This window comes from Haemorhous mexicanus, chromosome 4 (genome assembly GCF_027477595.1).
Source record: "Haemorhous mexicanus isolate bHaeMex1 chromosome 4, bHaeMex1.pri, whole genome shotgun sequence".
NCBI lineage: Eukaryota > Metazoa > Chordata > Aves > Passeriformes > Fringillidae > Haemorhous > Haemorhous mexicanus.
In genome coordinates this window covers 6,925,230-6,943,656 of record NC_082344.1, presented here as the reverse complement: position 1 = coordinate 6,943,656, position 18,427 = coordinate 6,925,230, and the positions used below count along the sequence as shown (strand labels likewise).

The following is an 18,427-nucleotide window of genomic DNA, read 5'->3' as shown; positions in this document are numbered from 1 at the left end:
CAGCCTTGTGGTGGGGTCCAAGGGAACAGAGGATCCATGTAAATACATGAGCAAATACAGAAGATGTGTTGGTGACATGTAGCAGAATTAAATTTTTTAACAAAAATACAGTTTTTAACAAGATTCATTACTCTTGCAGCGTGCTAATGTGTTTTATAGCTGAGTGGTTTTCTAGGAAGTTAGAAACTTCCTAACCAAGTCCTGTCCATGTGTGTGGGGGAAGCATTTTAGATTGCATTGCACCAGGAGGTTGCTGTTAGTGCAGCTCCCATGAACACTGACTCAGTGTCCCATTTGTTAGTGTAGGTGTTTCCCATTCCTTTGCCTGAAAGTCATGGTGGTTTTCCAGTTCTGTCCTCATTGCTTTCATTTCCCATGTGAAGGTGTCTGAAGCATTTTGGCTTCTTTATTAAACTGACCAGCAGCAGCTGGTAACTTTTCCACATTCCTTGCTGCTCATTTGTCATGTTCTAAGTCTGCAGGGTTTTGTTGGTGAGGTGTAATCCATATGCACAAAAGAAGCATTAAATAATTTCAAATAATTCTAAGGAATGAAGCAGCACCAGTGAATGTTAGGGGGTTTTTGATCTGAAAAAAAATTAAGAAGTAAAAGTACATTTTGCAAACTGTAATGATAGTCTATAATGTAAAAAACAGAAGAATCTAGTAGATCAGTGAAAAAGCTGTAGATACAAGTGTTGATAAGTAAATTGATACTTCTAGACTTGATTGAAAATTATTCTGTGCTTTTCTGGACCTTTGGATCTCATTCAAGTTAAACATGTAACTGTTGCTGATAAAACTGAACTTGGAATTCAGAACCAGGGCTGAAACAGGAGGCAGTGCACTGAATACTTGTAGACTAAATTACATTTACATTTTCTTCATACAAATGTATTACAGTCTTCATTTATGAGAAAAGCTTTCTTCCCTCTGAGCCTCTTAGGATGCTGCATGCATCTTAAAGAAGATTTATGGGTAACAGACCTCATCTTCACCTTGCAGAAGGGCAAGGAGCCAGTTTTGCTTCCCTCTCCTTGTGCCAGTCAACCCTGAAGGTATCTAAGGAGGTCACTGCTCCTTGTGACACAGGTCATCATTCCAAATACAAACCTTGCTCTTGGCAGCGTGGCCAACAACTTACTGCCAAGTTTATTCCCTTTATTCCCACAGTGTTTACTCTGGCAGAGTCAGAAACCAAACTGCTCTGACCCCTGATTGCATCCACGGTAAATGGACTGGGAGTTCTCATGTACTGAAGTGAACTTAGACAGCAAATGCTTCCCATTATAAAATAGTAGTAAAATAGTATAGAGTGAGTGATCACTGTGAAAAGTTGTAAAAAAAAAAAAGTCATCTTTCATATTCTTTATAGGAATTTAATTGGAAAACAGAAATATAGAAATTTTATAAAACTGTCAAACTTCTTTCATAACAAAAAAAGATCTTCTAAGTCTTGGTGAATAATTTAAGTATTTTATGTTCATCAGATTAACTGATTCTTGAGTTACTAATTTATTCATTCCCCCTCCTCCTCTATATGTGGAATGTTGTCCAAGTAATCTAAATAATCAAATCAGACTTAATGTTGAAAAAGCCATTTTGATCTCCAGTGTCACTTCTCCAGAGATGGGTGTTGAATTTGATAAGAACTAGAAGCAATCCATGTTGCTGCTGTTGCTGATCCACAGGGTGTAGAGCTTCCAATTGTAAAGCTTTAGGCTCTCAGTTAGAATGTCCCAAAAATTTAAGGTGATCTGCCTTTGACAGTCATGGTAAAAAAATCAACATCGAGTGCTTTTTACTTTTCTTGTCTTCATCTGAAAGAATTTACTTTTGAAAGAAGTGAGGAAAGCATGAACAAGTTTTTAAAAGCTCTTGCTTTCACTGAAGCACTGTAATCCAGAAGATTGGTTCCTCTGGCCACATCTGGATAAGACTGCTCTTGTTACTTTACAGCATCACTGTAAAGCTCTGTAGCTCTTCAGACTTCAGCTGAGAGGAATAAATGACAGCACATAGGAAGTGGAATCAGCAATACCAAAGGGGTGTTTAGGAAATTTGTAAATTGGAAGGAAATAAACTTCAGTAACAGCAGAACAGAGGGTAGAGTGGGAAGGGTTGAAAGAGACAGTTCTGACAGCAGAATTCAGGCAAAACCAGGGTAATTCAGTCTGCCAGCTTCTGCTCAAATAAAATGAAGTGACAGACTCTATGCAAGTTTTAAAAATAAGGGCAGATGATTGATTTGTTCTGTAAAGCCCACCTTTTCAGGTCTGTAGATAAATGCACAAATACAAAAGATGGTTAATCATATCTGCCATCTTGTTGGCATATTTTTTGTAGTATCAGTATTTTTTGTAGCTTTTTTGGTCCTTACCCTGAGAATGAAAAGCTGAGATAAAGAGAGAGAGAATTTTGCAGGTGAGCAGATAAACCCTTGCCAGACTCTGCACCAGTGGCCAACACCAAGAGCTTATTTTTGCTGAACATGATTCTGGTTGGAGCAAGAATAAGATTCACATGGATAAACAAAGTTTTCTATTGAATCAAATGACTGAATCATCCCAGAATGCCCTTCAAGTGGACTAGATCTGGACAACTGCAGACAGGGAAAAAGGTCAATCCTCTAACTTGAAAACTGACAGGAAATTGACAGTTCTCTGGGCTTTGCCATGGATATTGCTTTGGCCTGTCAGACACATGGATGATTGCTCAGTTTAGGTACAGTTTAGCTTGAATAGGGGTAGAAATAGGTATACACAGGTCTGTTCTTCTACAAAACAGTGCATGAAACAATTTATAAACATTGGCCTTAACTATAAAGGGGGTAAGTTTTCCTTCCATGAAACATTGCATTTGAGGAGCTTTAAAATCTGAACTCTTTAATTACAGAAGTAATAAAATGCAGTAATAATACACAATGTGAACAAACAAATTAATAATCCTATTCATGTGTCATTATTGTCTAGTAGCAAGATATAATGTTTGGGGAGGGGGATAAAAAACACTTGTAGCATAAACTCCTTTATTTGAGTAACTATACAGAATGGCTTCATTTCCTTAATAGTCACTTGCATGATAATTGTCAGTACTTAACAAAAGGGAATCCTTGCTATATTGTTTTTATATTTAAAGACTTTGCTTAGCTTGAGCCATCTGACTGCAGCTATTTTGGGTGTCTTTGTTCCAGTTTTTGCCTCTGACACATTTCTTTGTCATAGTTGGAGTCCCTGACTCATCAGTAGGCATGGATGGGGTTTGGAGTTCTCTGTTTTTATCTTTTCTGTGATTGAAAATAGTCTGCCTCTGAGGAATGACCTTTTTTGGTGGCAATATATGAAATGTTGGCTATGAATGCTTTCTCCATTTCCCTGCATCCTGAAGAGTACATGGAGTGAATTGCATGGCATCTTGAGATGAGGAAGTTGCTTCTTTTTCTGAAACATTATTCTTGGCTGCACTTGTGCAATGTTTGGCAGCCATAGCTGCTTATTTTAAGATGTTCATTAAAGAAAAAAAATATTACCAGGATGAGAGACAGCTGCAGGTACTGGCTGTATAGAAAATTCATAATTACTAAGAGTAACTGAAGCATATTATAGTATAATTCAACGAAAAAAACAGCTGGCACATGCTATATTTGTCATGAGAGCTTTGCAGAAAGTACTTGCTGCAGCTGGTGGATTTATCACCCGTCTGCTGAAATGCTGGAAGCTCACCTTTTGTTTCCTGCTCACTTAGCAAAGACAATGTGCAGTGGGGGCTGGTGTAATTATCCAGCAGTTGGGGTTATTGCTCATTTCTAATACTGAGATCTCATAAGTTGTGTTTGGGGGAGGGTTAACACAGACTGAATCAACTGTCTAGCTCAATAGCCATCACATTTCCTGATGCTTACAAGGTTAAACTGTTTCCTTTTAAATATGTGTTCAGTGTGATCTCATTATAAAAATAATTTCTTCATCACAGCTGTGTATGAGCCTGTAAACTCTGTTTATGGTCTGTGCTGCTAAGCATGCTAATTCCACACCTCAGCACAAGCACAGGAGACAGGCTCCTTTCAGTAACTCGGAATTTTTAGGGCACCTACAAATTGGTCTGCTATATTGAAAATGCCTCGTTTGATGCTTGCTACTAATTACAGAGGACAAATTACAAAAATGATGTTACATACTAACATACTGCCTTGATCCTGCAATCTTAAGTCTTACTTTATATAAAAGTGTTCACAGGTGATAACAGGTATAACCTAGATGTGATTTTAACTGTTTAACAACATTGAAATATCTCCCTATGTACTTTCATTTCTATGAAAGTTCAAAGTTGTTGAAGTTTTTGTGATACCTACCTGGGACTGGTGAAAGAGGTTGGGAAGGTGGGTTGAGAACAGGTGAGTGGAAACTCCTCACCAGATGTAGTGGTGACCTGATGTTACAGATGCATTGCAACCTTGCATTTCAAGTGCCATGTATCAAACTTTTATGAAGCACTAAGGTGAAAAGTTTATAACAGCAAATCATTGTTAAGAACAAAGTGTCATCATTAAAATAGCAGACTTTAAGGTGAAAGTCTGAGGTTAAAGTATCTGCTGCCTTACCTCCATTTCCTCAAAAAGAATAAAGGCTTTAGCTTCCCATGCAGTTTCAGCAACAGGTGAGGTGGTAGAGACTGGTCAGCGGTTAGAGCAGCTCACCTAGGTTTGCATCTTTCCCTGGCCAAAATTCCTGGAGATGGGTCTTTAGTCATCCTTCTTCTTGTGCTGATAGAAGGCAATAACTGTTTCCTTTAGGCACTAGCTTAGAGATTGTCTGTCATAACCCAGATGTTTTTTGTCTTCCATACTGTGTAAATTGAAGATCACTAAAACTCATTCAGTATAAAAGTAAAAAGACTGCTTTGAAGTAGGTGGTATTTTCCTTTTCCTCACAAAGTGTCACATTGTTGTCTGTCTCACAAGTATAGAGTGAGTTATTTTTAGGTACTTCAAAGCACCTTTTAAATGCCTACATTGAGGTCTGGTTATGGAACACTAATTAGAATGTTAATCTCAATATTGAACTTAGTGTGCAAAATGCAGCTTATATTTATTGCATCCTAGATTACATGCCTCCAAAATAAGGTACAATAAACAGGGAAAAAAAAACCCTGTAAAATGTCAAGTGCTCTTGACACTGTCTTGCTGATTCCAACAAATACATCTTGTTCCTCTGCCATTACACTTCTGAATGCACAGCATGAAGAAGTGCTGTGTGGTGCTTTTGAAATGGGTGGCTTAAGAGTAACCCTGCAATTAAAACCCACCATAAGCCTCCACAATTCAGGGAGCTATCTATGAAATTACATTCCAATAACTGAAGTACTACTGTTTGCCAATCAGCATCTTTTCTTCTGATTCCCAGAAGTGAGCTGCGTCAACAAAAACTCCGTAGCCAGGAGCTCATTTCCCAGCTGGAAATAGCAAATGAGAAGGTAACTGAGGTAAGATAATGACTGATGTGACAGCTACTTTCAGTGTGCATACACTTAAGATCTTAGCAGAAACCTATTTAGGTGAGTTATGTTGCTGGCTTAGAGAAAATTAAGGATTTTTGACAGGGCTAGTCAGTAACAGTTGGGAAGCCTCACTGTTTCTTGCTGACTGACATGTTCCAATGGCAGGAAGACAAATGAACTTTACTCTCAAATTACAGAAGTGAATGGGGAAATCATCTTTCTGTCTTTCTAAGTGACTAATCTTGCAATTCTGGACAAATTTCAGGAAATGCTTCTGAACTTAACTTCTGCCTGTGAATCCCTGCAAGCCCCTAAGCAGGAGCAGGCACACTGGGATTATGGATAATGTGGCACATACACTCACCAAGTTCTCCACATGCTGTGTGTATGCAGAATTTACATTCTGTGTCCATGTATGACTATAGCTAAAAGCATTATCCATTAAAGATGAAGGGCAGGGTTGTTTTGGAATGTGCATTGTTCCATAATTAATGGGCACTTTAGGAAAGGGCTTTCCTGTCAGCCTTATAAATCTGGGATAACATCCAGTTCTATCCAGAATAAGTCCTTCTGTCTTGTTTTTTTGTAGTGCTGTGTTATGTAGAGGACAAAAATGATACGAGAAGTGAGTAAAGGCTGGTTAAGAAAGGCTTTTTGAAGGGAACAGATGAGATCTGCAGCAGGTTTATCATCCCATTTGTATTATCTACTGTATTTCTTTCTTCTGAGCTAAATAGCTAAACCATTTCTGTTTTAAGGTTGCATGGATAAAATAACCTGAATTAAAATGTTAGCCTCAATCCATCCTGCTGCAAGGTGTTGAAATGAGTAAAACTTCCCCTGCAGATTGATTGATTGGAAAAGTCAGATGATGTCTGACAATTGAGCTGGAAATTCTCTATAATGTGTCAGCAGTTTGTCCTCAGGCTTTTATTGTAAGGGGAAAACAGTTCCACTTCTGATGTTCCTCTTGTGTTAAGCTTTTTTTTGCTCTTTATCCACTGAATGAGGGTGTTCAGTGAAAAAGAACTTGGCATTGTGATGAGAGATTCTGTTTCCACAGGATGAGACGTTGATGACGGAGTATCGGGAATACATTGACAGGCTTCAGAGGCGGCTGAGCCAGGCAGAACAGAGAGCAGCCACAGCATCCCAGCAGGTACCCAGCTCACAGAAAGTCTTATCCAAGCACATGGAATGTGCAAAAGTACTCATTTGACATCATTCTTCAGGCAGAGGTGATCACTGATGAGCATTATTACCAACACGATTTTAACAAGCTTGGATTTTGGACATGTCACCTTCTGACAGGGTGTTTATTTGACAGCTTAGGGTTGTGGAATTTCATATGAATGAAGCCTGCATGGTTCACAATGTGTGAATGAAGGTGTACAGGCCTTTCCAAATGCTTAAATAACTGTAGCTCCTGTTTGCTTGTCTGCTGGAGTGCACCCACTGCAGTTACCATTGGCTGTGTCTAACAGCTGCAGCAGCTCCTGTAGTGGTAAAAATTGTAGACAGAGTAGGAAATGCTTGTTTCTTTCCAGGCCACTGGAGAGGTGTAGGAGAGAGAGTGTATCCCTCTAGGTATTCAATTTTTCCATAGTGTTTCAGCTGTACAACTTGAAGGAAATCCCATGGGGGTTTATACACTGAGTTCATTTTTTTGCCAAGGAAGTTCATTACTCAAGTTGGCCTCCTATTAAGTGAAGATGGTCTTTCTGCCTCCTGCTTTTTTTTTTTTTTTTAACATTGATTTAGGAAAACCATTTGCAAATTACAGCTTGTTAATGTGGGTGACCCCATGTGAGCTGCAGAGAGGAGAGATGTTTGGCTGACCTAAATTGCTCAGTTAGGACAAATGGCATTATTTTTTCCCAACAGCAGTGAATAAATGGGCATAGCTGCCAAGCTGTCATAACATAAGCTGTGGTTCCTGGCTCTAAATGCTTTCTGTCATGACAAGGTCTATTCAGCTGCTGAAGATTTGCTCTGAAAGAGGAATTTTTTTTTTTTTTTTAACCTCCTGTTTGTTATGTGGATCTGTTTAGCTCTAATGCTTCTAAGATGCTGTCTTCCCATAAAACCCCAAACATCCTTATGCCACATTGCAAGGGAATAAACTTGTGGCCTTGGTGCCCAGAGAGGAAGAGGTCTTGCTGTTTCTGGAAACATTGGTAATTAGCTGTTCCTCACCAGGCTTTCTCTGAGAGATAACAAAGAGAGCTGATGTTGTGCAGCCCAAATGCTGTTGCCAGACTTCAGAACTGCCTTGCCCTTATGGCAGAGGTTACTGCAGAGGCCTGGCTGCTCTACTTCACAAATGTTGTGCCAAGCCCCTTCCTTTTTCTCTCCACCCCAAAAAAAACACATGCTGGCACTGTCTCTGCTAAAGGTCTCCAGTAGTGCTGCAAGAATGTCCCCTCTTCTGAATCTGGGTATTTATTCTCTCCTAGGCCCCAGAAGCCTGAATGTTCACATGTGAATTCCATCAGAGTAATGATTCTCTCTATTTCTAACCTGTAGGCTGAGGGCTGCCTTCTGGCTTGTGTGTTCTCACTGCTTTATTCACCTTCACTGTAAAATTGTATCAGATACAGACTAGAGCTGGACTAGGAGGGAGCCTAAAAATTACCCTTTTATTGTGGTCAGTTCAATGACTGTAAATCTTAGCTTATTCTGAAATAATAGTGATTCAGTAAGAACCATTAAAAAAATACAAAATGATGCTTGCACAAATTTAAACCATCTATCCTGTAGGTGTCTTTTGAAGTGTATTCCTGCTCCCTACCATCTTGTATTCTTTGGGATCTGAATTAAGACAAAAGCAGTAGTCATCTACAGAGTGCATTGTAACTTCTGCTGTTCATCCCAAATTCACACTGCCTGTGCGTGTTCCCCCTCCTTCATGACACATTCAGTATGGAAGTTCTACTGTTACTATTACTTTGATCCTACAAATAATTATTATGAAGCTATCACCTGCTTGTGTTTCATTACAGCTCAGCCTGATAACTACACAGAATAAAAAAGCTGCTTCCCTGAAGGATCTGGAAACTATTTAAACATGTGGTTTTAATCATTCATTTATCAACTCCCATTCATGCTGGGAGTTAGGAGGTTGCTGGAGAAACTTCATATTGGAGCACAACAGTCAAAAGCACAGCATGGCTTGTAAAACTTAAATTCTGCTAAGAAAAGGAGTGGATGAAGATCCTGTCTCTGTATGCACAATAAAGATCAGAAGAAGTCTGCAAAATGTTGTCGTTCAAGTCCTTTAAAAATGAAATTAAAAAATCTGGCACAGTGCTGTGGCACATTCAGGGTTTTTTGGTCTAAAATCCAGTGGCTCCAACTGTGACGAGATTGCATCCAGGCAGTAGCTAACACTTGTGTTGAAATTCATCTGGGCTTTGCTCATGTGCAGTATTTTTCATTTTTCATTATAGTGCTGGTAACTTGGGAACAAGTTGAGGATCCTTTGTGCATTATAATTAGACTAATTACAGCATGAGTGCCAGAGTTGCTCTTTTGTTGGTCAGTGTTTGAGCTGCACGATGCCTCCATTGCCTTCCGGTGTAAAGAATTCAGTTTGGTTTGGTTTGATGGCCCTTAGTTGCAGGTAATAATGAAAATGCTGCTGTGACTACTCAGCTCATTCCTAAGTTCTGTCATCTTCCTGCAGTTGTGCTTTTTCTTCATAATATACTATTAATTTCATAATTATTTTACAATTCCTTGTTTTTCTGTTGGTCTGCTCCATTGGTTTGGACATATCTGGGAAATTCCATTCTTTTATTTCAATTTGCAGAAAGGTAAATCATCCAGCCTTTACACCTCTTTTGAAAGAGTGGGTTTCAGTTGTACAGATGCCAAGATGTGGGAATCCTCATGTACATGGGTTTTTTTTGATAGTTGAGACAGATCATAGCTATCATTCTACAATTACAGCAAACTCCATTTTCTCTTGTAGCATATATTACAAGCATTAGATAGGTGTTTGAGTGATTTTAAAGTGCTCACATCTTGGCCTTAACTGACATAATTGCTTGTCCTTCCACTTAAATGTGAAGAGTACAGTTCTGGTTTCTAACCTCTCATTCAGCTGCTGGCTAGGGCTTGATGGAAATGTCTCTTTTGTGCCCTTGGCAGTGGATCTTCACCATATTTGCATTTCAGAGGACAGAGCTCGGCTGATCCCCCCATGGAAACAAGACTTTGTGCTGCCTCCTGAAATCTTGGCTGTTCAGGTAGAGCCTGGAAGATGGATACACCCTCAGAAACAATTCCTGCTTGCTGCCAGGGAAAGCCACTAGTTCCTACAGTGGTTGCTTTTTCTTCTTGATAGATGCCCGTATCCACTGCAATCTCTAAATCTCAATTTTGGTTAAAAGATGTGAAAGATTCTCCAAAACAACATGGATACATTTTTCAGAAGCTCCAAGTGTTTGTTTGGGTGAGATTTTCATCAATCAGCAGAGTGATACAGAGGCAGGCAAGTACCAGGCACCTTGTTCCATTTGCATAATGCACAGCTGAGATGATGACAGGCCACCTGGAAGATTTTGTGTGAGCCATTAATCCCCTTCACTCCTCAAAGGCAGGCTCTGGCTGTGAAGTGAAACCTGGCTGGAAGGGGCAGGCACTTCTCAGGATTTGGGTATTTGTTCCTGGAGGCCCAGAAGGGCACCTGCATGCTTCCCTGTTAATTATGGGTATATTCATTTCACCCTGGGGTGCAGCTCCTACCTGGTGGCTGTTTGCCAGAACAGCACCTGCAGGGATGACACAAAGGAAGGGGCATGAGAGCAATTCCAGCAGCTGACACAGGAAAGGAAAAGGTTTCTGTCCTGGTCACAAAGAGGAATGTGGTGACATGGAGCTCCTCATACACCCAGCACCTCCTTTTTTTTCCTGAGGTGGCTAAAGGAGGCTGCTCCCAAATTGGGAGGTCTGTTTTTTTCAAGATGGATTGTTCAGCGTGTCCTTTCACAGCCTTGCCTTGCCTTTTCTTGCTTGGCACCAAGTCCATTCCATATTTCTGCATCTGGAGTTTAGAGGAGTCTTCATCTCCTGGAAATCCTGCTGTACAAGATGTTCCCTCAGTAATGCATGACCCCAGCCAGTTCAGAGTGTGAAAGAACTTTCAGCCTGATTATCCCAAAGATCCACAGCTTCAAACCTCAGGTTCCTTTTCCAGTGGAACACATATGGAGATCATGGACTGTGCAAGGACATCCTCTGTCTACAAATGTAAATGTTTTGAGGTAAGGAACATCTCTGTGAGGATGCCAAGGGGAAAGCCACAGTGTGCTGCAGATGGGACAGGCATAGTCATAACAAGCAGTCCTTAAAAACCTTAAAAATTTACAAAATCTTGCAGCTGCAGTGTGCATGTTGATACCTGTACTAATAGATGAAAGCTGTTCAGACCATTGCAGTCAAGTGTTTTGGTAAGAACTCAAATACAGGGAGGTCTAAACCACTGCTGGCAAGGATACTGCAAAAATGTACAGCATTTATTCACATACAGACAAAAGGCACAATTCTACGGAATATTTTAACAAAAAATACAGCTGTTTCAACTAGGTCTTTAGAAATACTTCAAAAAAGGGAGAAAATAAATACAGGATTGGGCCATGTAATATAAAATAGTCATCTCTACATATACTTTTTTATTTCTGTTTCTCTTCATGCACCTTTTTTTTTAATTAATTTCAGCTGAACGGACACCAAAGCTAGGCACATAGTGAAAAATCTGTACAAGTTTTACAAATGTCATCACAATTGTCTCAAACTTCTGAAATCAAGATTTGTACACAACATGAACCCTTCATTTAGATCTGTGTGAGTTTATAACCTAACAAATGGCATTCCAGGCAACTCTACAGACATTCAACTAGCCTACGGTTGGACAGAACACACGGATCATATCAAAGATCTCTTGGTCAGTCAGCACAAGGAAAGGTCACACTTGGAAACAGAAATCCAGCAAATCCCACTCAAACACAGGGGTGGGTTTGTCACTGCAGTACCTGCAGCACCTCCTGCTGAGGGCTAAGCACAGGGACAAAACTAACCTACAGAGCTGGTCGTACCACAGCCTTTTTGGTTTGGGGTCAGCTCCACTGGAAACCTCCCAAAGCTTTCTGCCCTCAGTGCCAGGGGACAAAGCAGCTAAGGCATTCACTCTGCACAACATAAGTGTTCATAGTATAGTGCAAATTAACAAGGTACCTCTGTCCAAGGGGTGTGAGGTCAAAGGTTTACTCAGAATCCAAATTTAGGGTATTCCATCTATGGCTTGACAATTCCTGTGTGGTCATGAGCTTCTTTCTGACAGAAAATACCAGTGCCTGTCTGGAGAATGTTGCTGGATGTTTTTTACCTGGCTTTTACCTTTTCTCTGTCTGCTGTTTATACTCTGAAGACATCCCAAGAGTGGCTATGTAACCTCAGTCAGCAGTGCCCTGCCTGACTTTCACCTCTGTAAATCATGTATTTACTCTGACTTCTTGGGACCAGCAACAGGATTTTGAAAGTGTATTATCTTACATAAAATTGCCCTTCCTCAAAAGGTTAAGACTTCTGAGTTTTAAAACAGGGATGCATTCTGGTGAAATATTTAACTGATAATATTAACTTGCATAGCAAGATAGGGTGTTAAGCCTTTTTTACTTTCTGATTGAATCCTCAGTCCTGTGGCAGAGGAATTCTGTGTTGTCAGTGTTCCCTGCTCCGGAGGCAAGGGTCAGGCATTCCAAGGTGAGTGGATGCCATAACAGCAGGCTTGGAGTGGGAAAGGAGAGGAGAAGGAGGTTCTTTATGCCTGTCTCTCTGTTAACACATTGCTGCTGCTAGTTTCTCACCAGTACATACCTCTCCTACGTCTATGAAAAATTCCAAAATGGACAGGCTCCCAACTCTCCACTGCGATGTGTGCACTCAGTACAAAACAGCAGCCTCACAACCTGTTCATATTATTGCTCACAGCTTACTCATTATTGCCACTTGCAATTATTAAAAAAAGTACATAGTCAGAATACAAGTTCCCTTTTCCATCAAATCTAATCCATAATAGAATGAAATAGTTTTTTCTTTGCTTGACTGTGAAGAGCTAATCACAATGTATTGCCTTTGTGTTTTATCCTTTTTAAAAATATATATTCGTGTCCATTTAAAGCAACCTTTTAGTGTCATAAGCCTGACTCTCCCAGTACATATCATTAGTGCATCTGTGGTGGCCTTTGGGAAATCCTCCTGCCTAGTGCCATAGAAAACTTCTCTCTGGAATTGTCACCACACTCCCAAAGGCAGGTGTCTGACCATGGGTGACAGGTTATTCCACAGAGTGCTGGAACCCCCAAACCTGCCCCTTGCTCAGAACTGAGCCATTTGGGAACATCCTTTGTGTCAGTCCCAATCTTTCAAGCCCTGCCCTGTCCCTTCCTCCTCCAGTGCAACGTCTGGCTGTGCCTGGTCATCATTTACATGTAAACTCTGAAGCATAGGGAGGGGTTTGAGCTGCCACCTGTGCTCAAACTGAACACAACAGAACACATTCTGCAAAGAGAGGAGAAAGAGCAGCCCCTGCCCAAGGTTGGGGAGCATTTGTAATGGGACTTACCAGTGCAGTGCAGGATGGTCTAACAACCATCTTCCATTCAATACACATGAGTTAAATTAAGAGCTTGTGCTTTTCCACAAGTCAGGGGGAGGGAATAAATTTTCAGTGCCTTTTAGTTAGAAGGAATGAATGCAGCCTGATTCCTCCTACACCCCCCCAGCCCCTTTTAAAAGATTTTTGTGAGTTGTGTGCATCCCAACTCCTGTTTTAGTAGCGATGTCACTCTTCTGCTTACTCAAGGAAGCTGCAAATAAGGGAGATTCAACCTTCTCACAGAAATGGGGAGGGTGAAGGGGTGTGGATGGGGCAGAGGGAAAAAAAAAAAAACCCAAAACAAAACCAAAGAGCTTAAAACAGCTTTAAGTGCATGTAAACATACTTATACAACTCAGAAGAAATGGGCTTTCATTTTGTCAGTCTGTAGCTCTAAGAATGCTCCTCTCTCACACCGATGGGTAAGGTGGCTTGTAGGCAGTGTGACTCTGGTGACCCCGTCCCTGTGTCCAGTCAGGTGGCCAGGATGCTCCTCCGAATAATGTCCGTCCTCCTGCCGATGCTGCTGCTGGGGCTGAGCCTCTGCTGCCTGCACTTCTTCTCAGCCACTTCGGGCTCCGAGTCGCTCATTTCAGCATCCGGGACGTAGCCATCGTTCTCACTGTCAGGCTTTAACTTGCTCTTTGTCCTCTCCTTGGCTGCAACTCTGCCCACGCCCAGGTAGGGGTAGCCAGAGGTCTGGCGGCAGGCCTCCTCCAGGCTCTCCCCCTGCTGCTGCCTCTCTCCCTTCTTTGGAATTCGGAATCCGCCCCAGTTTTTCCCCGGGCTCGTGGGCGTGGTAGGCACTTTGACTACTGTCTGATTAGAGTTTACTTTGACCAGACCCCCGTTACATTTAGGCACTATATCCCTCCGAGTGCCAGGCGCTGCTGACCTCCCACCGGAGTGGTTGACAGCCCTTTTGTTTTCCAGTTGCCTCTGAGAGAGTTCCGTGGGTCTCAGGGGTTTGTGGTTGTGTTTAGAAGTCTTTTCCTTCAGCTCTGCCTTCGCCCCCTCGCACTGCGGGCGATTGTCCCTTCTCTTCCTGTGCTCTGCTAGAACGACGCCGTTCTTCTGCTGCGCCGACGCGATCCGCGTCTCAGCAAAGGGCTTGTCAAAGTTGAAAAAGCTGCCTGGAGCTGCACCTCCTTCCCTCGGGCTGGGCTGCCTCAGCAGGGATTTGCTGTCGTTCCCAGACCTGTCTCTTACCCTGTCCCTCTTGTGGGGTTTCTTCAAGGAGTGGGCCAGAGATGTGCCCATCTGCTTCCTGAAGAACGCGGAATGCCACTTCAGGTCCTCGATCTTGGGGGCGTTGGGGCCCAGCGACGGGCTGTTGAACAGCACCGTGCTTTCCATGGAGGAGAATGAGGAAGGCACACCTGCATGGAAGCAAACTAAGTTCAAGTCAAGCAATCCCATAGCTGTGTAGATAAACACCAGCTTGCAATGTACCTGTTTTAGCTCTGCTCCTCATGCCTGACGTGTTCACATCAGAAATGGGTACTTGGCTGCCTGTCCTGCACTGTTAGGTCACAACTCTGTGGCTATGTCATGGTTTCATCTTCCTGTACCTGCACCTAATTACACTTGTAGCAAACTCAAGTCCTAGCACTCCTCTGTCCACTAAAACAAGGACACTCCTCAGGGACAGAGGCAAAAAGCAACCAGCAAGTGGATCTCCCTGATGCTATCTAAAACATGGTTTATTAGTTACTCAATAGTTCAAGGATAATCTGGCCTCCAGGACAGCACTGCAGGAATTTGGAAGGCATTCATCTTTCTGAGGAATGAAATGAGAACAAATGAGGCCCTGTTTGTCCTTCACAGCCTGTGAGCAAACCTTGTCCCTGTGCTCTGACATGAGGAAGGGAACACTGAGGCATACCTGAAACTCTTTCTTGTTCCAACTGCTTTGTGTAGCTGTTGAAAATCTGTTCCTGAACTTTGCAAACAGATCTCTTGATTTTTTCTCTCCGCGTCACCATGTAAGTGAGGTTACGCACCTGCAAGACAGCAAGGGCATGGGTTTTACAGGAATTGTATTCCCAGGATATTGCCCTACCTGTGCTTTGAATTAACTCAGCTGGAGTACTACACACCTTTTAAACAACTGGTGTACAATTAAAATTTAAAGCATTTAAATTTAAACAATTTAAATTTAGCCGCCTTCAACACAATTTTTAGAGAACAGTCTGTTTAACTGACAAATTATCTGTTGAACTGACAGGCAATTTAACTGACAGATTATTCCATCAGATTTGGAGAACCACAGCACAGAAGTAACTTCTACAAACACGTGAGTCACAGACACACGAAACCTAGGGAAATGTTGGAAATCCTTGAATGTACTCAGTATTTAATACTTCCCAGGTGAGGGAATGACTGAGAAGCACAGGTGGATGATTCTAAGGCTGCTCTCTCAGTGGTCCAAGGTAGTGTCCTGTGAATTACAACCTTGTGGCCTGGTCTGGAGAAATGTAACAAGTGTGTTTGTTTTTGCAAAGGTCCGTTTTTTAAAATCCAAATTATCTTGAATGTACAATCAGTGGGATCAGAGTAGTAAAACATTAAAATATTACTAAAATCACGTGTCCTGTTTTGACATCACATTTAGACATGGAAAGGATACACACAGAATAATTTAAGATCCAGAGGACATAGTTACAAACTCTAATTATTTAGCTGAGCAAAGAGAAGATGACAAGAAAGCTTGAGCTCACGGAGCAGGAACAAAAGATCCCAGGTAACAGCTAGGATCTGGGCCATCTGAACAGCTACAGAAGGGCCATGGGCTGGAGTTAAAACTGGCAACTCATTGTAAGAGTAATTAGGCATCAGGATCCTTTACAAAGGATGCAGTACATCCATGAGAACCTGCTGTCCTGATTTCAAGATCAGACAGTATTATGAAAGAGAGGCTCTGGTTCACCTACAGGTTACTGAGGTAGGACCTCCTGAGCCAGCTTTCGTCCATGGCCCATGAGCCATGTACTGTAGGGACGTGAAAAACTAATTTCAGTGTTCTTTCTGGCTCTAAGAGCTCCTAAATTAACCCAAAAAGAAAGGAATTCAGGATCAGATGTACTTGTTGAAACACCAAACTGATCTTATTGAGCTGTTCTTCAAACATTCAAAACCTAAATAAATGGAACATCAGTTACCTCCCAAACCTACACTGATCATCCTAGTCTGGTATGCCAATGAAAAACAGATCTGCTGCAAATCAAGAAAAGTTTAATCATCCTTTTCACTAGGTGAAAGGAGCATGCAAAGCCCTTAAAGGCTGAAAAGGCTTCAGCTGGGGGCTGCAGTACAGTCCACAGCCATCCGAGTTAATCAGTAAAAAGGCACGAGCCAAAACACGACACAGTCCAGTCGCAGGTGATTGAATGCCACATGCCAAGACCTGCTGGCCCCGTGACTGACCTCTGTGTGCAAAGGGCAATTGCTGTGCTCTGGAGAAATTTAGTGTTAATGGCCTTGCCTGACAGCACAGCTCTGAGCTGAGCTGCACTCAGGGTGAGCACAGTTGGGGAACTCAGCTAACTGTGGCCAGCACGGGCAGTGCCGGGGCTTACCCGCTCCAGGTCCTGCCGGAGGTGTGTGAAGAGCTGCAGCCTCCTGAACAGAACATCCTGCTCCCGTTTAGCCAGATTGTCCTCCTCATCCTTCTTTGGGGTAATCAAAGGTTTATTGAAATTGGATTTCCTCTTCAGTTTCCAGTACTGGTAAAGGAATTCCACCGGCTCCTCAGGCAGCCGCAGCACTTTGGCCACTTCCAAAGACTCAACAAAGGTGTAGAACTCGTCCTCCAGCTGCTGGAGCTTCTGCTTGCGGAGGCTGACCCTGTGGGCCTCCTCCTGGTTTTGATCCATGCTGTGGAAAGGGTCCATGTGGGCAGGAAGGGAGGTGTCCTGAATCCCATTCCTGTTCTCCTGAGCTGGGCTTTCACTCAAAGTCTCAGCGTCCGCTTTCTTGGTGGAGCTGTGCTTGGGACAGTAGGACTTGAACTTCACCTCGTCGTTCTCTGCCAAGATGGTCTTCATCTCCAAGCCGCGGTCAAAGGCGCAGGTGACGTGAAAGGCTGTTCTGCAGTTCTTCACTGAACACTAGAGAACATGAATTACAATTTACCAAATAAATATAAAAGTTGAGAAGCCACGCTGCCTAGAACTGTTGGAGAAATCGGGGCTGCTTTGGAAGAAGAACCCTGTCACCGCGCTTTGCTTCTAAGCTGCACGCACTTCCTTGCTCCCTTTAATTAGGTTTATGACTTCGAGCTTTCAGGCCAGCCAAGGATCAAGTGGCCCAGAGGGACAGGAGTGTTTAACTCCCCTGCAGCCCCACCATGCTGTTCCATGCACAAAAAGCCACAAGAGGGACATTCCCACTGACACCAGAACCACTTGTGCACAGCGCCATTACCAAAATTAAGTGTTCCCCTTTGGAATGTGCCAGCACCATGGGGAAGGAAAAACATTGTGGTGGCTCCAGGCCAGCCTGAGACTTTTAATTAAAAGTCTTTCCCAGCACCTGGACCCATACTATCCAAAAGGCCTCAACCAAAGGGAATTTTTTCCCCCTTTATCCCTACTTTATAATGTCAAATATTAAATCACCATCAACCATTACTTCATTTCACAGCCTTCACTTCACCTCGGAGAGGAGGAGAACAGGAAATTCAACAAATGTTGTCATTTTTCTTCCTACTCAGTGAACTCAGCCATCATAGAGCGACGGGCACTAGTTCAGCTGATTTAGCACTTCATTTCCATTATATCTAATTTCCTTTTGCAAAATGCTATCATACATACCACCAGCCACCAGCTGAAAGGTTTAAACACATATAAATATGTATATATATACAAACACACATACATATGTGTTTGGACCCACTCACACCTCTGGGGAACAGGATTTGAAGTGGAAATGAGCATTAGTGCTCCTAACTAGGAAACAAATCTATGTTTAACCCAAGCCACCGACCCTGAAAGAGCAACACAGCGCACTGGGATGTTTGTACAGTGCTTTGTACAGAAGCCAAATCTCTCTCCCCTCTGGGTTTTCCTGCTCAGGTTGACTCAGCAGCCAGATGGCTTATAAAGGTAAGGCAGGGTTTAAACTGCACAGGTTTCAAATGAGCAGTCTTTAATAAAAACAACATATCAAAGGAATTTAAAAATACCAAAGCATCTTTTGCCCTTTTCTCTCCTACTAACAAACAGGCCAGGAGCATCCCAACTGGAACACTGGGTACAGTACAGAGAAGTG

The 18,427-nt window shown here is 42.3% G+C and overlaps 2 protein-coding genes across 15 annotated transcripts in view; one reads left to right on the top strand and one right to left on the bottom strand.

Annotated features, from left to right (window-relative positions):
- SCLT1 (sodium channel and clathrin linker 1) overlaps positions 1–8,755 on the top strand; it is a 30,185-nt gene extending 21,430 nt beyond the window's left edge. For 2 of the 3 annotated variants that reach the window (XM_059843781.1, XM_059843783.1), the window contains exons 19-21: positions 5,403–5,481; positions 6,560–6,655; positions 8,499–8,755. In XM_059843781.1, the coding sequence (XP_059699764.1) occupies positions 5,403–5,481; positions 6,560–6,655; positions 8,499–8,561 (238 nt within the window). In that variant the 3' untranslated portion in view covers positions 8,562–8,755. Of the gene's footprint in view, positions 1–5,402; positions 5,482–6,559; positions 6,735–8,498 lie in introns of all 3 variants that reach the window. The other variant, XM_059843782.1, reaches the window with a different exon arrangement.
- Positions 8,756–11,143: 2,388 nt separating this feature from the next.
- Positions 11,144–18,427, bottom strand: part of JADE1 (jade family PHD finger 1) — a 44,351-nt gene continuing 37,067 nt past the window's right edge. For all 12 annotated transcript variants that reach the window (XM_059843774.1, XM_059843776.1, XM_059843773.1 and 9 more), the window contains 3 exons: positions 16,735–17,265; positions 15,042–15,159; positions 11,144–14,535 (listed from right to left, as the gene is read on the bottom strand). In XM_059843774.1, the coding sequence (XP_059699757.1) occupies positions 13,631–14,535; positions 15,042–15,159; positions 16,735–17,265 (1,554 nt within the window). In that variant the 3' untranslated portion in view covers positions 11,144–13,630. The remainder of the gene's footprint in view (positions 14,536–15,041; positions 15,160–16,734; positions 17,266–18,427) is intronic.